Source organism: Drosophila grimshawi, unplaced genomic scaffold, assembly GCF_018153295.1.
Source record: "Drosophila grimshawi isolate 15287-2541.00 unplaced genomic scaffold, ASM1815329v1 contig_848, whole genome shotgun sequence".
Taxonomy (NCBI): domain Eukaryota; kingdom Metazoa; phylum Arthropoda; class Insecta; order Diptera; family Drosophilidae; genus Drosophila; species Drosophila grimshawi.
This window is the reverse complement of record NW_025063692.1, coordinates 19,813,732-19,841,685: the sequence shown is the minus strand read 5'-3', so window position 1 is coordinate 19,841,685 and position 27,954 is coordinate 19,813,732. Positions and strand designations below refer to the sequence as shown.

Here is a 27,954-nt window from a genome sequence, read left to right as displayed (position 1 = left end):
CATATGTATATAGTATGTATAGAGGAACATACAATACATACTCGTATTGTCATTCATTCACTCGAGATCTTGTGCATGGCTACACGTAGCTACTGCTCTTACCTTTGGGCATGGCTTTGGCTATTGGATGTGCTAACCGAGCGAGCAAAATGCTGTGCAAACAGATCCCAAGTCAACTCAACTCAACTCAACTCAACTCAAACCAAAACGTGTACCACGTCCGCTTCTCAAAGGGCGCGTTTTGCCCCCATTTCGGGGCATAGTTATTCACACAGGTAACAGGTATGGGCCCTTCGCCCATTTCTTATATTGTAGATTACTGCGGCTTGTGTATGCAAATTGACAACAGTTCCCAATGAGTCTTTGACAACGCTTTCAACATTTTCATTATCAACAGATTTTATTTGTAGCTAAATTCCTACATCAAATTTCTAGTTGCAAAGAGTAGAAAGAAGAAAAGTCAGCTAAGCAAATAACTGCTTAAGTTCATAAATATCTATTTTCTTTCACTTTATCAATATTTCCTCCTCAATTCTTCCTTAGCAGTTAAGGGATAACAAAGCCTGTTCAATGTTATAGTTTGAATTATTTCAAAAGTAGCTCCTAAAAAGAATTGCGTTGCTTTCGAAAAATGTTTGCGTTGCTTTAAGCCTCTTAGCAATTTCAAAGTGTTCAGTTATTGCTTCTCTTGGGGATTTTAGCTCTTCCATTTGCCGAACTTGGCAAATATGAAATCATAGCTAATTTCCATATTGCAAGATTTCAAGATTTCAAGACAATTTGTAGGCAGTTGGCGTACAATATTCTTGGGCCACTATTCGGTCTTGGGTGGGGGAGGGGTATTGGTTATGCCTGTTTGGCACTTCATTACCATTTGAACATTGTGAGCTAAGTGAATGTGTCCACAGAGTGCGTGATGCTGTCAACCTCTATGCTGCTCTCCAGCACGGACTACTACACGGTCTACTCTCAATTTCATTTCTCGCTCCGTTTTAAATTGAAGGTCAACGCATTGTGGCACATCTTTGGCCTGTGCTCATTGTTTGGCTAAGAGATTTGGTAATCGCCGCATAATGAAATTCAATTGTGCGAGTTCCCAAAATAAATATCTACACATCTACCTTTCCAACAATACTAGCATACTCGACTTGGAATGCAATTATGTATTATTATAATTATCATGCTAGTCTGTTAACTATTTTCGATGGTTTTTTTTTTCTTTTTAAGAATAAGATATGTACATCCTTCTTCAATATATAGAATATATAGAACTATAGTTTCCATTTTAATAATTCATTTTATTTTTATTTCGTAAGCGTTTTAAAAGGTTTGTAAAGATTTAATAAATACTTTACAGGTTTTTTTTTCTCATTTTATTTCATTTCGTATATTTATAGTTACAAAAAAAAAATTAGATGTTACGAATATAGAAACAAATCGCTTTCATCCGTCACAGTCATCGCTGCCTAGCACCAACCGCCGCCGCCCAAGGCGGCTGGCGCACCAAAACCAAGTCCAAAGCCACCGCCGGCACCATAGCCGGAGCCAAAGCCATACGATACAGGTAATGGTGCACCGCCAGTGTAGCCACCAAAGCCACCGTAACCACCTCCAATGCCACCTCCAATGCCACCTCCAATGCCACCACCAATGCCGCCCAAATACCCAGCACCGCCGGCAATGACTGGCGTTGAGGCCACAGATGTGACAACGGGTGTGACCACAGCCGATGTGGAAATGGCTGGCACAGCGCCAACAAGTCCACCACTGCCATAGCCGCCTCCATAGCCGCCTCCATAGCCGCCCCCATAGCCACCACCTGGCAGCACCGATACCTTGATGACCTTAACCACATTATCGCCGCCATAGTTATAGCCACCGCCGTAGCCACCGCCGTAGCCGCCGCCGTAGCCGCCACCGTAGCCGCCGCCATAGCCACCGCCGTAGCCGACACCGGAAGCGGCATAGGGATAGGCAGCACCATAGCCGCCACCTCCAGCGCCGCCAATCACCAGTCCCAGTTTGCCAAAGGTGGCCTCATTAGGCGCCACCAGAGCGGCTATCAGGAGTACGGGCAACGTAATGGCAGAGATCTTCATGTTGTTTCTCCAAGCTAAATCTATCCACAGATGACGTTGCTGTTGCTATTGCTATTGCTATTGCGATTGTTGCGATTGGACCTCTGCACTTGAGTGGACACTGACTGCTGACTGACTGTTGAACTTTGTTGACCGCCGACGAGCATTTATAGGCAACAGCTCCAGGGGCACGCACAATGCCTGGCTATTGTTCTTGTGCCCTTTTGGCGGGCATTGGTCAATTGGTGTGAATTGCTTAATGAGCAACCAACTAACCAACTAAACCTCAGTCCGAAATGCTTAAAATATGTCAAAGTCAATTTGCTCAGTTGTGGTTAGTTGCCACGCGGTGCTTACCCTTAGAACCCCTAGTCGTGTTCAAAGCCGGAACCCAAACCCATAAAACAAATATAAAAGTAAAAAGTAAAGAGTAAAAAGTCAAATCGCAGATGTGCTCATCTTTGGCACAAAAACCCATAGAGAATGCGACTATTGTAATTGTTAATGGGTGTTAAATGGAATTAACACTTTCGTTTTTCATTGACGATGTGCATACTATGTCGATATATATGTACATATGTATGTACATAATGGGATCTAATGATCACCGATCATGCAAATACTTGATCAGCTTAACACACAACACACAATTCGCAATTGTTTGCACAGCTGCTCAATTTCTATATGCTGTATGCATTGCTGCACAATATCTATGTCAATATGAAGTAGCTCTTTGTTATACCACAAAACAGATGAGGCATTGATCGTTAGAATATATCGCCACTGCTGATCACCAAAAAGCTTAAGCAATCAACCGGCTTAATCAACATTGCACTTATTTCCCAATTCCCAATTCTTTCTCCATGTTACTCTGTTTCTCCCACTCTCCCACTCTCCCACTCTCTCTCTCTCTCTCTCTCACTCTCTGCTCTCTGACGTAAGATATTTATTCTATCTATTTTAGTACGTAACTGACCAATTGGTTTAAAGCAAATCTTGGTTGCACTTCCCTAAAATAAGTCAACTCACTTTCAGTCTAATATCGAGATTTTTACCTTGACGCCATATCTGTTCCAGCTCCAGCTGTAGCCCGATTTTTTTGACAACATTTACGGGCTTGGCATTTGAAATATAACATTTTTGTACAATAGCATTAGTTTAGAGATTTGTATTATTATTCCATTTGATTTTAATCGGTTAATCGGTTAATTGTTTATTGTTTTTATTGAAGCAGCAGGCTTACAATTTTCTGAAAGGGAATTGTTGTATTGAGTATTGAGTGTACTTACTAACATAGTTAGAGCACTCGCTCTATAAATCAATTTAAAAATTCTCAATTTCTACAATTTCTAATATCTACACACGTTGAACAGTTTTGGACCAATTCAATTAACACAAAATTCCAAATTGCAGATATGAATAACCGATTCAAAGAGACGAAGAAAAATGACAAAGATATGGAGTCGAGTAGCAGTTGCAACTGGAAGATGCCGGTGCTGCCACCGCCACTGCCGATCTTTGGACTGGTATCCAGGGAGAAGCCCTGGCCGCGCAAGTCTCAACAATGTGTATATTATAGCACCGATTGTGATAAGACGGCGCTGATCAATAATTTTCAGAAACGGGGCTGGCAGAGAGTGCCCGCCTTTGATGGCGAATGGAATCTGTACTGGGCCTACTCCCAGAATTGTCGCTACATCTTTGGGGTCGATCATCCCTACCGCATGCGATCCGATCAGTGAGTATATTTCTATAATCAGCAAAACGCGAAGCGAAATGCCTTAAAAACAGTGAATTCCTGCCTACTTTCCGACCGTGCAGAGGAATTTTCGAAAAAGTTTTTCAATTCCAAACGTTAATAATTTTGTGTGATTGTGTACACATCGTCTTACTTACAATCTTCTGCTTTCAATTCACAAATATAATCGAAATGTCTTGCAGAATGATCAATCACTTTCCCAACTCGATAGAGCTGTCGCGCAAGGATCTGCTTGTGAAGAATATAAAGCGCTACCGCAAGGACCTGGAGCGCAAGGGCGACGCACTGGCCGACCAACATCCGATGCAAACGAAACTGGGCAACGGTGGCACACGATACATGCACCTGGACATAATACCCATCACATTTGTACTGCCCTCCGATTACAATCTGTTTGTGCAGGAATTTCACAAGAATCCGGCCAGCACTTGGATCGTTAAGCCATCGCATAAATCTCAAGGTGTTGGCATCTATTTGATCAACAAACTATCAAAGCTAAAAAGATACGCGTATGAGGCGCGCAAGTTCTATCCACACTTCCATCGCGACACCTGCATCATCTCCAAATATATTGATAATCCCCTACTGATTGGCGGCAAGAAGTTCGATCTGCGTCTGTACGTGCTAGTCACCGCATTCAATCCGATCAAGGCCTATCTGTATAATGAGGGATTTTGTCGGTTTTGCACACAGAGATACGATCAAGCCGAGATCGATAATGTCTTTATGCATCTCACAAATGTTAGCATACAAAAGAATAATGTAAGTTCAATTATTTCGATACACAATTATCCAGTATACAGTATATTATCGATTGATTCTGTGGCATTGTAGAAAGAGTACAACACCATACATGGTGGCAAGTGGTCCATGCAGAATCTATGTCTCTATTTGGATAGCATACGAGGCGAGGGCGTTTCGAAGCAGCTCTCACAACGCATTTCGGAGACGATACGCCACTCACTGGACGCTGTGGCGCCGGTGATGGCCAACGATCGGCATTGCTTTGAGGTCTACGGCTATGATATCATTATCGATAACAATCTAAAGCCATGGCTCATCGAGATCAATACATCTCCATCGATTCACTCGACCACCAAAAATGATTGCACACTGAAGACCCGTCTGATTGATAATGTTCTGGACGTGGTCATACCACCCAGCGGAATGCCCGAGTAAGTTTATCTAGAAATGAGTCGAAAGAGCACCACAATATTACAATTTCATTATTTAGAAAATTGTTAAAAGTGTTTTCTCTGTCATTTATTAATTTATTGATTCAATTTCAAGGCGCTAACACACATTGTTCTCTCTAATTCACAACTATAGTGAACGCTGGTCCAAAACACCCAGCCTGGAATCGCTGAAGAACTTTACTCTGCTAACGCCGATCGTGCTACCAAAGTCCCAGAAACTGCACACGACAACAGTGGCACCATCAGCGCTAGCAGGGACCGCGGCACCACTGCAACCAAGAAAATTAGCTAAGAGGAAAATCAAGAATTATCCGAAACGTTTAGTGGATGGCGCTAACTCTGTCACGGCGTCCAAAGGTCTTTCCAAACTTACACTGCTGCCTCGGACACCAACTCTGTCGAAGCCAGCAGCAGCGCAGAAGAAAATATCTCATATCAAGAACCCCGGAGAGCCAAAAACAATGTCGAAAATCTTATCAAAACGCAATGAGGATGCGTTGTCCAAAGACGTGTGGAAATAAATCGGCTTATATCGGCAGATATATTGTGAATAAGTGAGTGGTCCAAAAAAATATTCAAATATTGAAGTGCAGATAAAATTGTGTATCTCAAAAACGCATCGATTGTTATCGATATTCAATATCACTGAAATCCGATAGCTAGTTCAAAAGCTATTCAAATATTACAAATTTAGTGGCATAGTTGCAAAGTAAGTTAAGTCGTTAAGCTATCTGGACTTTTGTGGACTGGTTTGCGCCAAGAAATACTCAATCCAAGAAGTTGAAATGGGATCAGTCAATCATACAAAATGAGAAACACACAATTGTTATTTTGATATATAGAAACTTAAAATATTTATTTCGCAACAGAATTTTGCAATATACAAAATACACAAAATTTACAATATGTAGCGTATGTGTATGGATTATGTATTTATATACGATGTAATTTGAAGTTGTCTTGATAAACGTTCAGTTTTAGCTGCACAATGTTCACTTAATATGCTAATACATAATAATTAATGTTTAAATATAAGTTAAGCTTATAGAAAGATTACATGTTTCGTGTATTATTTTCAAACAAAAATTTATTGGGACTCTCAAGTTTTACTTTTCAACTTTTATTTTTGCATACAAAATGGCGCCTGCTTTAAAGCTAAACAAACAAACAAAAAAAAAAAGAATAGTTTTTTTATATAAATAATATATAGGTAAATATATGTATTATGTCTATATGTATATGTCTGCTATATATTTACAACATGATTTTGGCTTGGTTGAAGCGCCTAATACAATTTGAAGTGATTTGCTTTTATATAAAATAAATCGATTTATTTTGGTTTTAGGTTAAATAACATTTTCACAAATATCTCGTTATATGTATTCCTTTGTTTGAGACTTGAATGCAGCCCATATTTAAGTAAAGTAAGTATGCTTTGTATGAAATAATATTTCGTTTCTCTTTTGCCTTTCTACGCCTCTGCGCTTCACATCGTTTGCCTAAACACTAAATGTAATTGTTATTTACATGGTCTTTGACTTAGACTTAGCGATTAATACAATAAGTGTAACTTAATTTAAGCGCAGTGCATTGGTTTTTTCGCTTTCGTTTTCGCTTTCGCTATTCAATTGAACATTTTATATTTGAATTGAGAAGAGCAGCATTTTTGTTGTTCTGCTCTTCAATATGCGCTTTCCATGGAATACTTTCATTGTTTTATGTATTTTATTTAATGGACTTAACTATAAGCATATATGTGTGTGTTGTGTGTGTGTGTGTGTGTTGTGTGTGTGTGTGTGTTGTGTGTGTGTGTGTGTTGTGTGTGTGTGTGTATTGTGTGTGGACACAGTTGCCCTTGTCAAATGATAAACAATTATTCCATTTTATTTTAGTTTCTTAGCAAGAAAAAATGAAGAAAAGAATAAACAAACTGGTTGCCAGTTGATTGATTGCTTTGCCGGCCGCTTGCGTCTCACAAATGCGATCCGTCCCCAAGTTCAGCACTCAGTGGCATAGTAGAAGACCTCCACCTCGCTCAGCTCTGTGTGGCGACTGTGCTGGCTATCTACGAGGACGTCGCGTGTGGCGCGCGCACGCGCCAGCACCTATAGTCACACCTTGGATGCATGCGGCTGTGCGCCGGCGGCGCTGCCATATTGCGATTGCGGCTGCGCTGCTGTCGACATCTTCTGCACCGTCTGATATGTGGGCTGCTGTGTCTGCGATTGCAGCTGCGGCATACCGGTCTGCTCGCGAATGGTCACCTGTGTAACAAACGGGCCGCGGCTCCGTGCACTGCTGTTCAATGATGCCGGCGAGTAACCGTTGAGCGCCGCTGCCTTCCAGTGCGGCTGTGCCACATTCACGCTAATCGGCGACGACGAGTTGCCATTGTGATGGCCCAGTCCATGTCCATGTCCATGACTATGGCTGTGCTTGATGCTGCCAACGCGCTGCTGCTGCTGCTGTTGCTGTTGCTGCTGCACCGTATCGTACTCATAGTAGCTGCTCATGGGTCGCATGCCATTGCATGACTGCTGGTGCACAGCTGCTGCGGCGGGGGCCAGTGGCAGTGGCGGCTGCTGTGGACTGTGTGAGGAGGAATGCATACTGATATCCTGCGAGCGAGCGCTGCGCTGCGAATGGTAATGCTGATGGCGGCGACTGCAAAACGGAAGCCAAGAAGCACAGTTCGAATATTATACAAATGGATGTGAGGAGGTCTGTGGGGGTGTGGTGGTTGCAAGGGTGGGTGTGTGTGTGTGTGTGCGGCATATACTCTACTCAAAAACCAAAGCTGTGTGTTAGTTTGGATGTGCGTGCGTGTGTGTGTGTGTGTGTGTGTGTTACCTTTCGGCCTCGACCTTGATGCGCTGCCTGATCACCTGCTGTCGCATGCATTCGAGCGTCGACTCGGAGAGCGTCTCTTCAACGCCGTCGCTGTTGTTAGAATATGAGGCATGATATGTGATTTTGTTGTTTGTTGATGTTGTTGTTGTTGTTGATGTCGCAGTGTTGTTGTTGTTGTTGTTGTGTGAGTAGTGTATGAACAAGTGAGTGAAAGAAACACAAATTAGACAAAGAAAGTGAGAGAGACACAGAGAGAGAGAGAGAGAGAGAGAGATAGAGACATGAAACAGAGTACACATACAAAACAGTAATAGCCACAAAAATATATCTATTCTAGTTAAAGCGCCAACTGAGCGACTAACTAAACTTAACACCAATTTCGGTCTAAATGACTCAACTGCTATGCAAAACTATACTGAAACTGGCTTAACTTCAAAACTATATTGAAACTGGCTTAACTTGATAAATGCGTTCTTAATATGGCTTGTCTTATGCACATTACAATCTATTTTATGTCATTTGGTGTGCGAACAAAGTCAGCAATAAACATCTAAATACGCAAATTATATTACTGATTAATAAAAAAAAATAATAAATATTAAAATGGCTTCGAGGATTTGACGACAAACCTGATCTTCTAAAATAACGTTTACGCTTAGTCATTTGGGAATCCTAAACAAACTAAATAGTTGGGCCAATACTGTTTTATTCTACCTTCAGAGACAAAGAAAGAAGGAATTTGGAGGAAATGAATTATATAATTGCTTGGATGAACAGAGAAAACCCATTGAGAAGTATTTTATAATCTATACGCATGTTAACCAGCACCTGCACTTAAATATATATTAATTACAATTAATGGACAAGATGGATAACAAAAACAATGAGCAATGCAGGCAGCAATGTAACCAGGCACAGCCTCTCACCTAATCTGATGCTGATGCAGATCTTCATAGTTGGCATAATGCTGATAGCGATGATTGAATATATCATTCTGATGTATGCCACCATTAAGTGTACTGCCACCGCCACCGCCTCCGCCTCCGATTCCACCGCCGCCACTGCCAGCTGCTGATGATGAACTGCCTGGCGCACCACCACCACCAGCTGAATTTGGCGCTGGTAGCGGCGGCGGTGGCTGATACGCTGGCGGTTTGCCGTTCCGTTCCAATGCTGCCAGTGCAGCGGCTGGAATTTGCTGTTGCTGCTGCTGCTGTTGCTGCTGCTGCTGCTGTTGCAACTGCTGTGTTTGCTGCTGCGACTGCGATGAGTTTGCTGGCGTTGATGACACAATCGAGGATGTGGCATAGCCATCAACGGGCACAACGCCATCCTTGCGATTCTTGCCAAAGCGAAACATGTGTCCAATGCCGCGCAATATGCTCGGCTTCTTGGCGCGCGACTTGCTGCCATGTTTGCCATCGTTCAGGGAGCTCTGGAAGGGTCCATTGCGCTGCGAGGCGAAGCCGCCTTCGTGATCGCCCTCCTCCAGCAGCCAGGTCTTGCGCGGCTCTAAAAAAAAAAGTGACTTTCAGTTAACTCAAGTCAAGTCAAGCGCTTTTTTACTCACTGTTGGCATCCGGCTCGCTGACGACGGCAGCACGCAGGCTGTCCTCGCGTCCACGTCCGCGTGGTGCACGCAACGCATGATGGCCGCGCGGTTCATCGGACATTTGGAGCTCCTGGACCATTGTTTGCAGCGACTCCAGCGACGAGGACTTCTTCAAGCCCAGCGACGGTCCCAAATCGCCCAGCTGATCGCGCGCCTCCGCCTCGGCGGCCAACAGGAGCTGCTGCTGCTGCGCACGCTGCTCGATATGCGAACTGGTCTTGGCGTGCTTGTAGCCTGCTGCCGCTGCTGCTGCCGCCATTTGGGCATTGGCGCTGGCAATGTGGGCCGTCAGCGATTCGATGGAGCCGCCATAGACGGCCGATTTGGTTAGCTGAATGCGGCGTTCGCGTTCGCGCTCCTCGCGCAACTTCTTGTTGCGCTGATAGGTGCCCGTCTCGCGGGCATCCAGCGCCGCGTGATGCTTCTCCGAGATGCTGCGCCGACCGAGCGCATCTCGGGAGAAATGCTCCACGCCCGAATTGTTCGTCTCCAGGCTCAGCTGGGACGAGTATGTGGCATCGAAATTGGCCACACCGGCGCCCGTTGTTCCAGTGCCACCCACTCCGCTCTGCCCTATGCCGGCGGCGCTCGTCAGCGATGTGTTCGCGCTACTCGTGTTGCAGTGCTGGGCATCGTGTGCGCGCACCGGCAGCGTCCTGCAAAAAAGGATGATAACAGCAGAGAAGGACCACAATAAGTTTAACTGAAACAAGCATTTAAATTGGGCGCTTTTTCAGCTCCATCATCAATGAAGACTCACGGTGACAAGGGCTCCGCATCGTCCTCGATGAGCAGCGCCGTGTTGCCATGGCCATTGAGCAATTGCAACGGCGCCGGCGACCAGTTATCATTGGTGGCCATGTAGTAGCTCTCGTTGCGCAACGCCCCATTTTGGCCACCACCCCCCAGCGGCGGTGGTGGCAAACGACGCTGCTGTGTTTGTGACTGTGACTGCGATTGTTGCTGCTGTTGTTGCTGTTGCTGTTGCTGCTGCTGCTGCTGCTGTTGCTGTTGTGCTGGCTGCGTTGAGTTTGTGGAGCAAATGCCACCGGTTAGACGATCCAAAACGGGATTGCTCCATCTGTGAATGTTTGGAAATGAGTTAAGCTGAGATTAAGCGCAAGCTGCGATTCTATTTCCAGCTTGATTATTTAGGTCAACAAATTGGCCAACACTTTAAGAACCCCACTCAAAACGACTTGTGTAAGAAAATCCTCGAATCAAAGCTCCACATTCTATTTGCAGACATACCCACCGAACCACTTGCAAACAAATTCTCAATTCGAATTTGATTCGAGTTCGAATTCGAGTTCGAGTTCGAGTTCGGCTTAGATAAGTTGACTGTAGACATATAGACAATTAGCTATACTTCGATCTCTCAGCTGCCATTGAACACCCATTGTCAATTCAACACCGAATGCATTAATTTCCTCACTTACCTATTCATATCGCTGCTGGCGCTGCCTGGTCCATTGCCATTGGCACGCGGTTCTCGCTTCTCCGGGCTCAAATAAATAACTGTGGCGCCAGAATTGTCGCTGGCATTGGAGCTGCTGTTGTTGTTGTTGCTGCTGCAGTTGTTGCTGTTGATGTTAATATTACCGCTGCTGCTACTGTTGCTATTGCTATTGCTATTGTTATTGCTATTGCTATTGATATGGCAATGGCTATGCTCCAGTATATCATTGGAGCTGGCCGACCGTAGGATCTTGCGTCCGACTAGCAGTGTAATGGTGCCCGGATGCTTGCCGGGATTATTGACCATGGCGCGACGCAGCGTCTCCATGGCCTCGGCGTTATTCTGGCCGCGCAACGAGACCCCATTGACGCTCAACAGTTGATCGTTCATGCGGAGGCGACCGTCGCGCGATGCGGCGCCACCATGGATGACATTCTTCACAAATATGCCCAGATCACCGTCGTGTTTCATGGCGCTGCTGGCGCTGGCCGTCGATGCGTTTAGATTGGAGCACGTCTTGCCCTTCACGCTGACACCCAGGCCGGCCTTCTCAGTATCGTGGACGGGTATGTGCAAAGTTAGCTCCTCTCGCGAATGCCAGCTGCTGCTGCTGCTGCTCGGCGGCAGGCTGTCCTGTGGATGCAATATGCCGATGGATGACGTTAGGGATTACGAACAGTTGTACTCCTCATCATTTTTATACACTTACATTGGAAGCCGCTGACTCGCTGCCCGCATCAATAAAATGCTGAGATTCATTGAGCTGTGCCTGCTGCTGCATCTGCTGCTGCTGGAAGAGCGAGCGGGCGCTGCTCGACTTTTGCACTGGAATCGGGGGGTTAACTGAAGCCGCAACGACAGGTGCCACCTCCTCCAGTGGATCGGATGACGGCGGCTGCAATTGTTTCAATCTTGTAATGATATTTGACGTACAACACAAATAAATAATTCACACTTACACCGCCAACGGGCAGCTCGGCCAGTTCCTGTTGCCGGGAGACGACGATGCGGACTGTGGCGCCGGCTGGCATGCCACGCAATATGGCGACCACATCGGTTTGGGTCTTGCCGGTCATCGGCGTGCCATCGACCTCGAGCAGACGATCGCCGGGCTTCAGGCGGCCATCTTCAATGGCGGCACCGCGCGGCAATATGTTCTTAATGTAAATGGGACAATGCCCGCCCGCCGGATTGTCGCGTGTCGTCACCGAGAAGCCCAACCCATTGGGCCCCTTCTTAAGCAGAATTTCGATCTTGCGGCCCAGTTTGCGTGTATTGGCCACCTGCAGCGAGGTGCCCACCGGTGCCGCATGCGGTTTACGTGTGGGCGAAACGGTTGCCACTTCCACCATTTCGGCCACTTTGGAGTCGCGTCGCTGCTGCTGCTGCTGATAGCGACGATGCTGATCGCCGCGCAGCACGCGCACCCTCAACTCGGAGCACTCGAGGGCGCGTCGCAGCTGATCCTGCACCTGTGACTCGCTAAGCCCGATCAGCTTGAGGCCATTGATCTCGAGGATGCGATCCTCGCGACGCAAACGGCCGCGTTCGGCCCGACTGCCGGGCTCCACGTGCTGGACGAGCAACCCGCCGCCATGCTCCTTGTCCGGCATGGCAGTTAGGCCCAACGGGCTGCCATACTCGTTGATGATCAGCAGCATCTCGCCATCCTTCTCGCGTATGGACTCGTACGCCTGGCCCAGGGGCTCCTTCCGTTTGCTTTCGCGCGGCAGCGATTTGCTCGAGTAGGCGCTATTGGGCAGCGATGTGGGCATCGTCTGCTGGTGTTGCTGGTGCTGCAGCTTCTCGGCCGCTTCGATCCACTTGTAGCCGTTGCCATCGCCCAGGAACTGCATCGATAGCCGACCGGAGCGGGCAAATGGCTGATGACCACCCGTCGCTGTTGTTGCATGTTGTGGATGTTGTTGTTGTTGCTGCTGCTGCTGCTGTTGCTGTTGGTGTTGTTGCTGTTGCTGCTGCTGCAGCTGCTCCTTGAGATGCACTGCAGTGTCATCATCCTCCTCCCATTGGGGCGACAACTGACCGCCAGCCTTGTCCAGCAGTAGGCGTTCCGGTGAATCACCGCCGGCATAGTGCGGCGCCGCCGCCGACCACCGTTTGTTGCCGCCCTCCGACTTGAGGGAGGCAAGCAGATTGGGATCACTGCTGCGTCGCACCATTAGCCCGACGCCCAGGCCGGCCATTGGGCCGGACGTTGTGCTGGTCACCTCAATATGCGGCGTGGAAAGATCACGCGTGGGCGCCTCTGTGTTTGTGGGATCACGAAAGATGTCCGGCGAGCCGGTGCCCACCGATGAGCTGCCTGAGGCGCCATCGCCGCCGCCCTGCGGCACGCCCGGATCAGGTCCCGAGTCCTCAAAGTGGGCCAATATCTGTTCGCGATCGTCGGCCACATCGCGCACACAATCATCTGGATCCAATATGCCCGACTGTGTCTGCAGATGGTGAACAGCCACCCACGAATCCGCTTCCTGCAAGCAAACAATGAATTCAATTTGTTGATTAATTCCATTTCGAATAAAAATTGCATTAAACTGGGAAAAAACGAATTGAAATAAATAAGAGTGCTTCAGTCGAGAACACATCCTTGATATGTGAGTCCTTTGATCAACATGATACCAGCATAAAGTTTAAGCTTTTGCTGCAGCTTTCACATGCACACAAAAAGAGCTTTCAATCACAATGGAGAGCTTTTTGTACACACACACACAACAGCTGTGTGATATGAATATACATCAAAAATTTCTATTATAACTGCTGGAACTGAATTTGATGATGTATTCGCGATGAAAAGGGCATCTGTCAATCGACTTGCACACCTTCTCTACCCACTACAAACAGAGACAAAGTCTGCAGAGTTACTGTTTTATATATATATATATATATATATGTATCTAAGTATGTATCTATGTATGCATCTATGTTCGTTGCGGAAGTTTTTCTTTTTTAAGGTAACAACACAGATACCGAGCACAAGCCGAAAACGAGCCTGGGAGAATGCAGCTGGCATGTTGCGCTTCCGTGATGGAGGAGGAGAGGGTCAGAGGCAATTGCCCAATTGGCCATGTGCTTTGCTTTGTTTTGCTTTTGCATTTGCTTTTGCTTTTGAGTCATTTGCGCAGTTCAGCTCAGGTGGTATGCCACTCTGTCTATAAGATCTATGGGTTGATAGCCATTTAGAGACTATGACTAAGCGCCGGTGCAAAGACGACGACCGACCATCAGCCTGCCCAAAACAAAACAAAACAAAACAAAACGAAACGAAACAAAACGAAACGAATATAAAAAAAAGGCAAACGAATCAAGTTGGCGTTGTTGCTTGGCATTCCATTGAATTCCAAATACAAACACAAATGCCAAATGCCGAAAACTGGCCAACAACAACAGTTAGTTGCATCATGCCATGAAACCAGTCATGGAATCAGCGGAGCGTGCGCTTCGCTCCCTGAACTGGAGAATTGGAACGTCAACTTGGCGCAACAATTTGGGAAGGTTATTTTTCAATTTTCGCTTAGTTATTCTTCTTTTTTTTTTTATTATTGCCACCTTGCAGCGCAGCACAAAATAAATTAAAAACAGAATAGACAAACATTGCTGTTGTTGTTGCTGTTGTTCTTGGTTCAATGGGTCAAAGAGCCTGGTCGGCATTGCAGCATTCTATCGATGGCAATGAGAGTGAGAGCGAAGAACAACCTTTGCTGATTGGAAGAGCGGTCTGCGAAATCTCAATCAGTCTCAAAAAGTTGCCAAATACTTCACATTCATTTAGCATTCTTAGTTACATCAGATATTGACAGATGTTTGCAACATTTTGAAAGTTCGAACCGTTACAAATTGTTCAAGACACATAATATAATAATGAATAAATGTATCTCTGTAAAATTCGATATATACATGTATATATAGAAAATGTCGTTAATTGAATTTGACATTGTTTAATAGCAATGCAAATCGTTTAAAGATCGATCAATCGATTTGGTTGTGCAAACTAAATTTTGACACATTTGCCCAGATGCAGATTTGTTTGTTTTGCTTATTTATTTATTTATTTATTTCGTATTTGATTGTTTCTTAATGGTTGTTTGACAAGGGAATTGATGCGATCGTTGACAATGCGGATCGTCGTATATCATAAACCTTTCCATACGCATACTATATGTGGGCGTCTGTGTGTGTCTATATATATATATATATATATATATATATATATGTATATATGTTGTCCGATATGTGGGCGCAACATATCATTTGATATGTCCATAACAGAGTTCAGTTGAATTTAGATTGAGTTGAGTTGAGTTGAGTTGGGAGAGTTAGAGTTACCTTCACGCAAGCATAGCTCGGCGATGGGGGTCGCTTGGGCAGCGTCAGAGAGTAGGATTTGTGGAGGGTGCCATGTGGTATGCCCTCATGCTTGGCGGCCACTTTGTAGGTGTGGCGCCAGCCAAATAGACCGCTCAATTTGTTAGCCAGCGCTGGACACTTGGGCGGCACGTCAAACATTCCTTCCACCTCCACCTCCTCCTCGTCGGTGGCGCCTCCTCGTTTTTTCTTTGGTATTTGCTTAGCACACGACTGTGTGCAGTTTTTTAGTTGTTTTTTTTTTTTTATATTGTATTTATTATTGTTGTTAGTTAGTAATGTTCGTTGATTATAGTTAATTCACATTTTCACACATTTTCACACATTTTCTTTGCATTTTTTTGGTTACATTTGCTTTTCAAATGCTCGACGCGTAAGTCGCTGAGGAACATTGCACCGTTTCGAAACTCTAAATATCACATTATATATATATATTTATGGATTATAATTTTGTAGTCAAAACAGAATATTTGTTATTGTTGCTGTTGCTGTTGCTGTTGCTGTTGTCGTTGCTTGAAGGTTGGGGCACGTGAACGTTTTAGTCTTATCGGCTACGACGAGTGTGTGGCAACAGACGTTGTCTTATCAATGCAATCGCTCTTCACAATGCAGAAGCCGTCCGACTTTATCATACACACAAATTCTTAGTCATCGAATTGAAAAACAGAAACAGAAACAGAAATCAGCTAACTTTTGCGCCTAATTAACTTAGGAATTTCCATTTCGTTCACTGCAAAAACAATGAAACAAGAGTTTCCAGCTGAAATTTCATATTTGTAAGATTTTTGCTTTTTTTTTTTATATACCTTCAATGATAGACAATCTATGAGCATCGATCTATAGCTAGACTATAAAATTGGTTGACTAAACACACAGTTCAAGTTGAACTCAAATTTCAAATATACAAATCAATAGCCAATTAGCATATACAAAAGTATATATTATGACGACATTTCTATATTCTTAGTGCAAATGTGACAAAGGTAGGCATGAGTACAAGAAAAAATAAAACATTTCCTGCGCATGCATAATTTGGCACAACTTTCAATTGAATTTTATGACATCATCTAGTTGGGTCATCTAGCATAAAAGTCCACGAAATATTCAACAAAATGATCGATGACAATAAAAATGCTTGATTATGAAAGTTATCTAGGCTATGCACAAGCGACTGCATATCGCTTCAGTCGAGCACACCCCCCCCCCATCCCCACTGGAGCATTCTTGTTTGGTTTCAGACTGGCTTTCCCACATTTTTGCACTGCTGCTGCTGCTGCTGGCTTTTCTATGAATGCATTTGTCGTCTCAGTTCGTGCAAAGTTTACATTAAATTAAATATGCGAAGAAATAAGTACACTTAAACATATATACAGATATATGCATATTTATATATATATATATTTATATATATATATATTTATATATATATATATTTATATATATATAGATAGATCTGGCAAAAGCAACAGCTTGAACTGAATTCGTACTCGAATTCACATTGATCATGCATGTACTTGTTGCTCAGGCACACCTGTAGCTGTAATGAAGGCAACGTTGACTGACGCACAACAACAACTACAACAACAACAACAACTACAACAACAACAACAACAACTCGCACATTTGGTGGCTAGCTAAGTAAACGCACTCAGGCATAAAACTCACAGCTTCTGTCTCCGAGGGTGTGAAAGGGGTGGGGTGGTGTGGGAAGACGGGAGAATTTGAGCGCTTGCTATTTATTTGTCTACTAGACACATTTAAGACCTTTAAACAGCAGGTAATGAAAACAAAATAAGAAAATATATATATATATTTAGCTCAACTTGATGGAAATCAACGACAAATGTTTGCTGCTAAAATACATAGCAATTTTATCAGCACTTAATCAGGTTTTAATATATAGATATAAGTTCGTATATATTCAATATTCACAAATATATTCTAAACTGCAAGAAATAGATATAGAAAAGAGCGGATGATAAATGAGAGTTATGCAAGAGTTACAACAACCAAATGCAAGTAATTATTATTCATTCATTCGTCAAACGCATTCACAAAATTGTTATTCAAATGCACGCTGGCATAGTTCAAGTTCAAGTTCGAGTTATTCATGCAAATTATTTGGTTTTTTTGTTGTTGTTGTTGTTGTTTGTCATTGAATTCAAAGGACTAAATGCTTAACGATTCTGCTTCTTCTCCGGGCAGCCTAGTCGAACACACAAGGAATATAATATGTAAGGGGCATTTGAATAGTCATTCATTATGTATTCAATAAGTTATCCACACATTCATTCAAATATACGCTTTATATTTGAATAGATGCGCTCTTTAGATGTCGACAATCCTTATACAATCATCATCACTACACATTTGAAATATTAATTAAAAAGAGGCAAATGATTTGATGCATACAAAATAAATATGTAATGCTTAATGCCCGACTACCAGCTAAGATACACATATCGATGAAAGCCGGTTCTGATGCTGATCAAAACTACCCCATTTACACATTCCCAATGGGTGCAGGGTATACAAATCCTTCGTCATTCCAACAAGACGCGTTGCGCATAGAAACTACATGATTACAATAATAACAACAATCACTGCAAATGTAACGCATGAATTTATGTATATTTTAATCAAACGACAATAGACTCAGAGTCCCCCCTCCCAACCACCTTTGTAGGCTTTAGGTAGGTAGATAGGTAGGTGTAGGCGTAGGTGACGTGGGGCGCTGACAATTATGACAATGAGTTAAGAAATGCATGCGCAAAAGCAGCAAAAATATGAGGCCAACACAACATAAATTAGCATAAAATGCCATATAAACTTTGTGCGAGCTATGAGAGAAAATCGAAAAAGATGATGAAGCAAAAAAAGGAATACATTTAAGCACAGCATGCATGCAACATGTGTGAGAAAGAGAGAGAGAGAGAGAGAGATGCCACACCCACACCCTCAAGACTTGAGTGTGGCGACTCGCCTCGTCTGTTCCTTTGGTGGTCTCCGATAATAATTTGCAATCAGACGAGGACGAAAAAAAAGAAGAGTTTGAAATCTAACAAGAAATACGAATTGACAAGATGAAATACCCTGGCGACTCTTGCTCGCATAGAAAGAGACAGACGGAATCGGATATGTCTCCGATGTCTTCAAGAATGTGTTCAACTTTAACTTAAATAAATACACTCTGCCATGTGGTATATAAAAAGAAATTAATAACAACGGCGGCCAAGAAATATGCAAGTAAACAAAAAATAAATAAATAAAAAGAAAGGCCAAATTACATATCATTATGCAAAAGGGGGTATCGGAAAAATACACACACACACACACACACACTCAGACTAACACACACACACACACACACTCACACTAACACACACAACATACTCAGAAACATAATGAAGTGTAGCAAAAGGCATGCAACGAGCATGTTTCCAGCAGTGTGAATGTGCGCAGTGTGTTCAAGCGGTGTGTGAGTGTGTGAATGTGATTGTGATTGTGAATGTGAATGTGAATGCACGAGATGCACTCATAAAGTCCAAAAGCGGTGCCAAAAAGCACCATGCTACTACTTGTAAAAAGAAAAGAAACACAAATACAGCGGCCAACCAACAAAGTTAAGTTTTAACCAAGCGAAGTTTTCAAAGTCACTTTCAAGACTCAAGACTCAGCAGCTGAGGAATAGTTAGATAAGCATGTACTTATCTGTTCATTAGCAGTTCTCAGCTGATTAAGCTAAGCTGAGTAACTTTCCAAGTCGGGAATCAAATAATTTAAATTGAAAAGTTTGAACACCCCTCGCATGGATGAGAGGCCAGGTGAAAGGAGCCACTGTTTTAGGCCCGCCCAGACACAATGCGCCATTCAAATGCTCTGTGCGAGATCTTATGATTTGCGTATATAAATCTATATATATATATATATATATATATATATATATATATATATATATATATATATATATATATATATAATATGTATGATTAAAGATTAACGAGAGATAAATGTGTGTACACAGGTAATTAGCAGCAAATTCAGATCGTGTTCGTTTTTTTTTATTTTATTTTTGCTGTGTTATCAGCTGATATATAAATCTGACTAACAATGCGAGACAATTTTTGTTGGCCTAGTATTACTATATATAGGAATAGTAATGGCCACAGCACGCAGTGCAAGCAACTCGCATTTATTTATTTAACTTTAATCACTGACGCCGATTGCTTATCGGCCCGTGGCGCGGAACAATGGAAAAAATCAATGCCAGGTGAATTTCCCATTTTGGGTGATTAATGTCAACGCTTTCTAGTGGCCAATGTAAGTTATAATCGCAATTTGGCATTGTCTCCCGTACGATATTAATACCCTGTACTCAACACATTTGCTGAATTTAAATTTTCAATTGAATCCAAAAAACTGATACAACTATTATATAAAGATGAAGAAGCCTCATCACAATCGGTAAACTTGGTTCGCTGTGGGTAACCTCTATCAATTGTCGTATATATTGGCTTTTTCTCTCGACGATAAAAGCAGAACAAAAAGCAGGGTAACTGCCAGTCGAGCACTGTTAACTGGAGCACTCTTTCTGGGTGTGCATTATCAGTGGAGTGGTTGATTGTTGGTGTGGGTGGATAGTGGTTCACAGCTTAGTCAGCGGCCACTCATCAGCTAATTTCGCAATAGCATTTCTCCACAAGTGTGTGAAACAATGTCGCGTCTTGGTTGCGAAGAGGAGAGAGAGAACCGAAGTGGGAGGGGGCATTATCAAAAAGATATTCCACAAAACAAATGACACAAACAATAGAGTTTATATGTATGAACATGACAACAACAATTGCAACAAATGATGGACAAGAAAGCGCAGTTATAATTGCGATCACAGGGCAGCAATTCAAGTTGGAAGCTTGGCTGACTATGGGTTCCCATAAGCACAGCACAAGTACTTACATATATATATATATAGCATATATGTATATAGACATAGAGAGATCATAGAGCATAGAGAGTGCCGTGTGGAGACTAACTTAGCGGCTCATCAACTTTTGCTCTGATTTTTCCGTTTGCTTTCATATGAAAGTGCACTTAATTTGCCGAGGTGCTGGGCCTTCAGACTACTCGCAAGTAGATGAACAATGGTGCGGACTGGATACAACAACAGCTGGTGGCGGAGCAAGTAGGTAGTAGACATGCTTGCCACCACTTGGTTGAGCAGTTAGACCGGGCTGAGTGCCTAGATACCGGTGGCATATGGGCAAATAATGTTTATGGTTCACACGCAAAACTAATCCAAAGAACTTGTAAAACACTTGGCAGCGGCGAATCATCAAGAGGAACCAAAACCAGACGGAGTTGTTATTGCTCAGTTCATGAAAATGATGACTAAACAAGTTTCGCAAAAAAAAAAACAAACAAAAACAACAAAAAACACCATAAACTCCATAAATCGATCAATGAAGTTTACACACTCAATATCTCTTCGCTTCTCTTCTTGCTTCTTGTTGCTTGTTGCTTGCTGCTTGCTGCAAGCACTCTTCTCTTCTGGTTGGTTTGGTGTGGAGACAATCATTAGTTTGTGGCAGCAGTGATAGATGCCAGTAAATTAATGATGATACTTAATGTTAGACAAACGTTTCAATACAGCTTTCTCTAAGTTGCCGAAGAAAATGCTTGTGCTTTTGTGCTTAAGAAGTCGTCGCGTTGGAGAAAATATTTTCCAAATGTCATAGCTATGAATTGATTTTCTACACATTTTCAAAAAGCTAGCCAGACCAGCTCGGCTTGCATTTAAAAACATTCTATTATTGGTTGATTTACACTTAGGCCAGATTATTTTACCCAGTAGAACTTTACGGAACCAGATTTCCCAAATATCGTAAAAATGTAATTAGTTCTACGGGTTTTTCACTAGCAACAATGATTGCTTACTTTAAAGTGTCTTCTTCATAAAGAACTGATATTTATTGGTATTTAGAGTTTCTCCATCTAACACTTTAATTAAATACATATACTCATAAAGAGATATGATATATATGTGTATGCTATATATATGATATATGAACGGAATGGGCTTAGATGATGGATTGTTTATCCCATAAATACAGATTGTTATTAGCTTGTTTTTGGTTTGTCAAAACAAATTGCCTGTCAGAGATTAAGTTGATAAAGCACAGCTGTAAAGTTTTGTGTGGGATTTCTAAACATTTCTTAACATTTCGTCAACTTCATTAAGTGTGGTTGTAACTTGGGAACATGCAATTAATGAGCATGGAAAACACAGCAACAACTCAATGAATAACTTTCTTTGGCATGCCGTCATTTAAGTGAAGTCCCATAAGGTGCACTTAGAGTTACAGCAATAGCAACAACCAACAACAAAAAGAAAAATACTTTAAAAACCATATGTATAAATATATATGTATATATATATATATATGTGATATACTTAAAAAAGAGAAAAACAACAAAAGCCTCTTAAAAAGTTTACTCGTAATTGCGATTGCCAAAAAAAAAAGGAGCGCTTTAACGTTTTATTTTTTGGAGAATGTGGAAAAAGGTAACATAGACAGCAGCAGCAGCAGTTGGTTGTTGGTACGTAGGTACACACACACACACACACACATATGTGTGTATACTATGAACCGGTTAGCTATTTACACACACACACACACACATGTGTGAGAGTGTTTGGAGCCCCCCTAAAAGTTGATTGAACCTCGGCGCTGCTGATTGAGTAACACACATTTAATTGATTTAAATGCGCGGCTTTTGCTTAATTGCACAGAAAAGAAAAACAGCTAAGAAACGGTGGCCAATTATAATTACAAGACGAAAGTGAAAAGACAACAACAACAACTACAACAACAATAAAGAGTAAGTAAGTACCTTCGCCCTTTTGATGCCAGTCAAATGGAGAAACAGTCAGTTGATTGCGATAGGCACGACTATCAAATACCCTGAAGTGGCAAGTGAACTTTTGGTTAGTCGATAGTCGAATCGTTTTCGTGCTCGCTTCGAGTATCGTGCTGCTCTCTTCACAGATCATTAAAATGTTCTATGTTATAGGTAATACTCTAGGAAACTGTAGTTATTGCATTCGTATATCGATTTGTATCGATATACGCAAAGAATTATCGATCAAGTGAAATTCAAAGGATATGCGTATATATATATATATATATATATATATATATATATATATATATATATAAATGAAAATGTACGTTCTAAATTTAAAGTCTTCGTCTCTTATAGTCTCTGAGATCGACTTGTTTATACAGAAAAATAAACGGCAATGATTTGATTGGCTGTTGATGATGGTCGGGAATTCATTTATATGTTAACAATGGGGTTAAAGATGGATTGCATCGGCCTCTTTTTTTAATTTCCAATGGAACCTCTACATGAGCTAAGAATCTATTGACAAGGCTCTAAATTTCTAATTTTAATTGCTGTTTTTCTTTTTATATGCAACAACCAAAGCTTTCAGCTTTTGGCGAATAAAAATATCGCTTAAGCTGAATACAATTTTTCCATAATATTTAAGATTTAACTTTTGATTACGTATCTATGCAGATTGGATATTAAGTAATAATCAACTTTTGATTGCCATTGATTTCCATTTATAAAATACTCTTTAGCTTTAATCTTTAATCGCTAGCTGCAATCATTCCGCAAAACACTTACAGGCAATCTAATCGATTTATAGTGCATATTTCCAATTTTGGTTGCTTGCTCACTCTCTCTCTCTCTTTGTCTCAATCTATATCCCTCTCTCTCTCTCACGCATGATAAATTGTGATTGAGAATCAAGCGAAGCAACTCTTTTGCGGGTTTGTGGTGTGCAGGGTATACGGAAGATAACGCAACGGGTCAATCGAGTTCACTGTCACTTTCACTCCTCTCATTACACCTCATCCTTCTATCCCTCCCTCTCTCACTCTCTCTCTGTTTCTCTCTCCCTCTCGAACTGCTGCTCAATGCGAGCTGGCGACACTTTTGCCGCAGCCTTTATCGGCGTTTATCGACAGGCCAACACAGCCGCGGAGTACAGCTAGTCAGAGCGTGGGGCGCTTGCGGGGGGAATGTGGACGGAATTGGGAGCGTCGTGCTGAGAGGAGAGGGGGGTTGGTTCAGGCAAAAGATGACGTGAGTTGACCGCTTCAGCATTTAACTGTGCATTTAATGTGGCAGTTTTATTGGTGTTTATGTTTTGGCTGTTTGTTTTAATAGTGGGCATTGTTGTTGCTGTTGTTCTTGTCTTTGCCCAACGTCCAATGTGCGCTGACTGAGCTGTTAGCCAAAAGACGTAAGCCGTAAGCCGTAAGCCGTAAGCCGTGAGCTGTGAGCCGTGAGCTTTGTTAACTGGTTGCGTTTTATTTGCGTTGCCAATTGTTGCCAATTGTTGTAAGTTGCCAGTTGCGGCAGCTGAGACAAGATTTGACTTAAGGGTTTTTCGGTAATACGTATTCTGTGGAAACAATAGCCAAAATCACACACAGAATCAACTAAGTGTAATCGAATAATCGAGTCTGACCGACTATGAAATACTCTGCACACAAACATTCTTTGTTGCGTATACACAGAAATCGATGTATATCGTTTTTGGTATCAATAAAATGAAACAAGTATTTGTTTATGAACTCCTGATCAAGAATCTATCTATATCTATCTATATCTATCTATATCTATATATATATATATATATATACCTAATGGGATCGCGCGTGCTTCTTTCTTCGTGTTAGCTAATTAAACTCATTGCAGAACACAAATTAGATTAAGAATTTAGGCAGTGAGTTTATCAGGAAAACTCATATGAAAACACTCAAAGTATGATTGAACAGCTTGTGCAATATACTTGTGTAATATAACTCACACACAATTTCAAGTTGAAGAACCATGAATGTATAATAATTAATCAAAATACTAAGACTTGTCGTGATTCATATGCATGTGCTTTTGTACGTATTTATTTATGAGTCTACATTCAGTAATGATTTACGAGTTTTCTTCGAAACCTTAAAAGCTTAACATATTTTCCATTTTCATTGAGCATGCAAATATTTGGGTTAAACCCCAAATCCAAACCCAAAACCAGACCCAAATACAAATATTTTATCAGTAGAACGTACATTTTTTGTGTTTAGTCAGCATTTGGTTATTTTATCAATGCAGGACCCACAACTCAAAATGATTAGATTAGTAAAAGTGAGTACAGTAAAACCGACGAAAATAAACAACTTGGCGTCACATAGAAACCAGTTAAAACAAAGGCCTATCTCTCTCTCTCTCTATCTTTTCTCTCTATCTGGATGGTATATAAATAATAAGAATATATGCAAAAACAATAGCCAAATATTTCTTTGCAATTCTGCAAGTCGAGCAATTGAATTTCTCATATACAAGATATATATATATATTAATTTGAATGATTAATATGTATGATTTGTGTGTTTGGCATGTGGAAAAGTTGCACACTGGGTCAGTTCAGTCAGAACGAGTTAACAAGTTTTCAAGGCCAGAGAACACAGAACACAGAACAAGAACTGTGCAGGTGGAACAGGCAACTGCTGATATAGTTAGTTGTAAGTTGTTACTTGTTGGTTACATGTTGCATGGTGTTTATAGTTTGTTGCATTCCTCACAAGTGAAAGTCGGCCTCAGTCTCAAGGCTGCTGCTGCTGCCTGTCCAGCTGCCTAATCCGAGACCCAAATAGATTTATTTGCTGTCGCGTTTAATTGAAAAACCAATGACTTTATGTATGTGTGTGTGTGTGTATGTATTGCCGGGGAGAGAAAAAGAAAAGAAAAACAGACAAAAGATCCTCAGGAATTGTTGCTCCTATTTAGGTAGACACACAACAAAAAGAAGTCATCGAAATGTGAGCAAAAGAAACGAAGAATGAGAAAATATAATGATGATGATAATGTCTGGGAAAGACAGAAAGAAAGAAGGCAGACACACAGCACTTGAAATTCTTCCTTTCGTTAAGCCGACCGCCTCCGCAGTGTAGCCCTCTCGCTCCCTTTCTCTCTCTCACTCTTTCCCACTCGCTCACACTAGCGACATTTCCTGCTGCACTGGAAATTGGCGTCATGGGAAGCTAAGCACAGCTAAGCAGAGGAAGCAGAAGCAGAAGCCGAATAATAAGAATCTATTCTCACATTCGCCTTTTGCATGCGGGAATAGTATGTAAATTATACATCGTTTACCAAGAATGTTTGCTATCTGCATTAATACGTAATTTATATATGACTATATAGGCACACATATATGTATAGATAACACACGCCTCAAATTTAGATAAAAAAAAACAAGTTCACTTTAAGTATTGTTTTAAGCTACAATTTAAATTGATTCGTAGTACATCCATTCGTACACTCACAAAAATTGCCTTGGCAAACACTTGTTAACAACAGTACAAAAAAAACAAAAAACAGTAAAAAAGCGATGAAAAAACCAACAACAACAATTACGCGCACTTGTTGTGTTAAATAAATGACAACAGCTAAAAACTAAATAAACAAAAAAAAACTGCGTAACAAGCGCAAAAAACGCAACAACCACAGCGACAACAACAACAACACCAACAAGAATCGTGGCGACGAGCTACGAACCAACGACGACGAGCGACGCAACGAGTAAGCGAGCCAAGCAATGAGCGAAGTGCGCTGCGCTCGCGTTTCGTTTTAAAACTGAAGTCGACTCGCACACACCAAAGCCAAATCGTTGCGACGCCGATGCGGCGGCGATCGTGCAGCGCGACAGGTGAACAGCGCCAGAGAGAGAGAGAGAGAGAGAGAGAGAGAAAAAGAGAGAGAGCGCAATTGAGAGCGAACTGAACTGTGAATATGCTTTGACGTTAGAGAGAGCAGCAACAAACAAACAAAATACAATTGCAAGCAGGCATCAGTTGCCCTCAAACTTTGCATGCCATGCATACGTGCATGTCGGCCAGTGGCTCTCAAACGTGAAGGTGACCAAAGAACCCGGGGAGAAGAACAATGAATGGAATGACCAGCACAAAAAAAAATTACTGAATGCGCCTCTTGGCCATGCCATGCCACACCAGACCATAGGGTGAGCAGTTAGCCAGTCTGCCTGTTTGCCAGTTTGCCAGTTGCCAGTTTGTCAAGCGGAACGTAAATAGGCACGCAAAAAAAAAAAACTCAAACAAGAAACAACAACAGAGCTGCAAGCAAAATCAGCGCAGCTTAAACCAGTCAACCTGTTGATGCTCTTAACAAATAATATACACAAATATACACACAAAATAGTTAATCACATTTTCACACAGCTTGTTGAAATGCCAACCAAAATTTCAACTATTTTTTGCGTGGTTACTCGATTTTTTAATACTCTTTCTAGTGTTATTGTTTTATTTTCTAGCTACAGCATTCTGTAACAACAAATTCAGTAAGAAAGTCAATGGACTCGCATTTCATTACAAGTCAAAAAAGGGAACAACAAAGCTTGGCTAATGAAGAAGAATGCAAATCTGCAGGCGGCCAACCACGGGATGACGACAGGTAGGAACTCCACTGAGATAGAGTGAGAGAGAGAGAGAGAGAGAGAGAGAAATATATGTAAATATATACATAAAATAGACAATTGCCGAGGGCGCTCAAGGAGGAAGGGGGCTGGTTGGGGGGATGATATTGCATAATTGGCAAGAACTTGGCAAAACGATGGCAATCATTTCCTTTTCCACATCCCCTTTTGGGCCAGGCCAGTAAACATAAAAATGGATTGGCCTTCAGCTGCAAAAATCTTGTTATTGTTGCTGTTGCTGTTGCTGTTGGCTATCAAATTAATTCTAGCCTGTAAACGTAATGAAATTAAACGAACTGGAAAGCTTCCTTTACGAATGAAAAGCCTCCGCATCGTTGGCATAATTAATGAGAGAAAACCAAAACGCAAAATCAACTTAAAATTTATTCAGATATGAGTATGTATGTATTTATGCATTTATGTATTTATGTATGTATGTATGCACTTGCAAACATGCATATATTCAATTTATTATTGTAATCATTAAATGTTGCTGTCGGTGTGTGCGCAAAATAATCAGAAATGAAACAGGAAGTAAATCGAACTGAGCATATAATAACATATTATTAAAAACAATGGATATATATATAGACATATGTGTGTGTGTGTGTGTTTATTGAAAGTTAGTAACCCAAAGTGCAATTAAAATCAATTGTGATTTTAGGTTTTATTTGAACACAAAAAGATATTAAAATCCGATTCGATTCCATTTTTATAGAAACATTTAATTTATAACAAATTCAATTAGCTTACAGTTTGCCGACCCAAACACAGTGGCTCGCAAACTGTAGCAACTGATCTACTACATCCGTATGTGTGTGTGTGTGTGTGTGTATGTATGTATCTATATAAGCAGTTATTTATGCATGTATTTGTCTTCAACTGGTGTTGTCAAAGCTTTGGGCGCATAAAACCGTTAATTCGATAGACGTCTCATTAGTGGCAGACAGACAAAGACTTCCGTTCGAAAATAGAGAAAAGCCAAAATAAATAAAGCTGTGTGTCACCGCCAAACGGCAAAGTAAGACAGCAACACATGGCGCCGTTTCACCACCACCCA

General features: G+C 41.9%; 3 protein-coding genes across 4 annotated transcripts; 1 reads left to right on the top strand and 2 right to left on the bottom strand.

Moving 5' to 3' along the window:
- Positions 1–1,373: 1,373 nt before the first annotated feature.
- LOC6565174 (glycine-rich cell wall structural protein) lies at positions 1,374–2,099 on the bottom strand. Its single transcript, XM_001991399.3, has one exon. The coding sequence runs from the start codon at positions 2,097–2,099 to the stop codon at positions 1,467–1,469; it is 633 nt and encodes a 210-aa protein (XP_001991435.1). The 3' UTR covers positions 1,374–1,466.
- LOC6565176 (partitioning defective 3 homolog B) lies at positions 2,077–26,010 on the bottom strand. 2 transcript variants are annotated; one of them, XM_043216216.1, is made up of 11 exons: positions 25,961–26,005; positions 15,299–15,746; positions 11,914–13,446; positions 11,664–11,849; positions 10,935–11,587; positions 10,256–10,576; positions 9,454–10,151; positions 8,988–9,395; positions 8,810–8,918; positions 7,884–7,973; positions 5,869–7,697 (listed from the first exon to the last, which is right to left on the bottom strand). In XM_043216216.1, exons 2-11 carry the CDS (start codon positions 15,476–15,478, stop codon positions 7,145–7,147), a joined length of 4,731 nt encoding a protein of 1,576 aa, XP_043072151.1. In that variant the 5' UTR covers positions 15,479–15,746; positions 25,961–26,005; the 3' UTR covers positions 5,869–7,144. The 2 variants fall into 2 exon arrangements, with proteins under 2 accessions (XP_043072150.1, XP_043072151.1); XM_043216215.1 differs by lacking the exons at positions 5,869–7,697; positions 7,884–7,973; positions 8,810–8,918; ... (1 more) ...; positions 9,454–10,151; positions 10,256–10,576 and adding an exon at positions 2,077–2,163 and having other exon boundaries at positions 11,122–11,587; positions 25,961–26,010.
- Positions 3,439–5,648, top strand: LOC6565175 (probable tubulin polyglutamylase TTLL1). The gene is made up of 4 exons (XM_001991400.3): positions 3,439–3,816; positions 4,020–4,599; positions 4,672–5,012; positions 5,167–5,648. The coding sequence occupies exons 1-4, from the start codon at positions 3,494–3,496 to the stop codon at positions 5,552–5,554; spliced, it is 1,632 nt and encodes a 543-aa protein (XP_001991436.2). The 5' UTR covers positions 3,439–3,493; the 3' UTR covers positions 5,555–5,648.
- Positions 26,011–27,954: the final 1,944 nt, after the last annotated feature.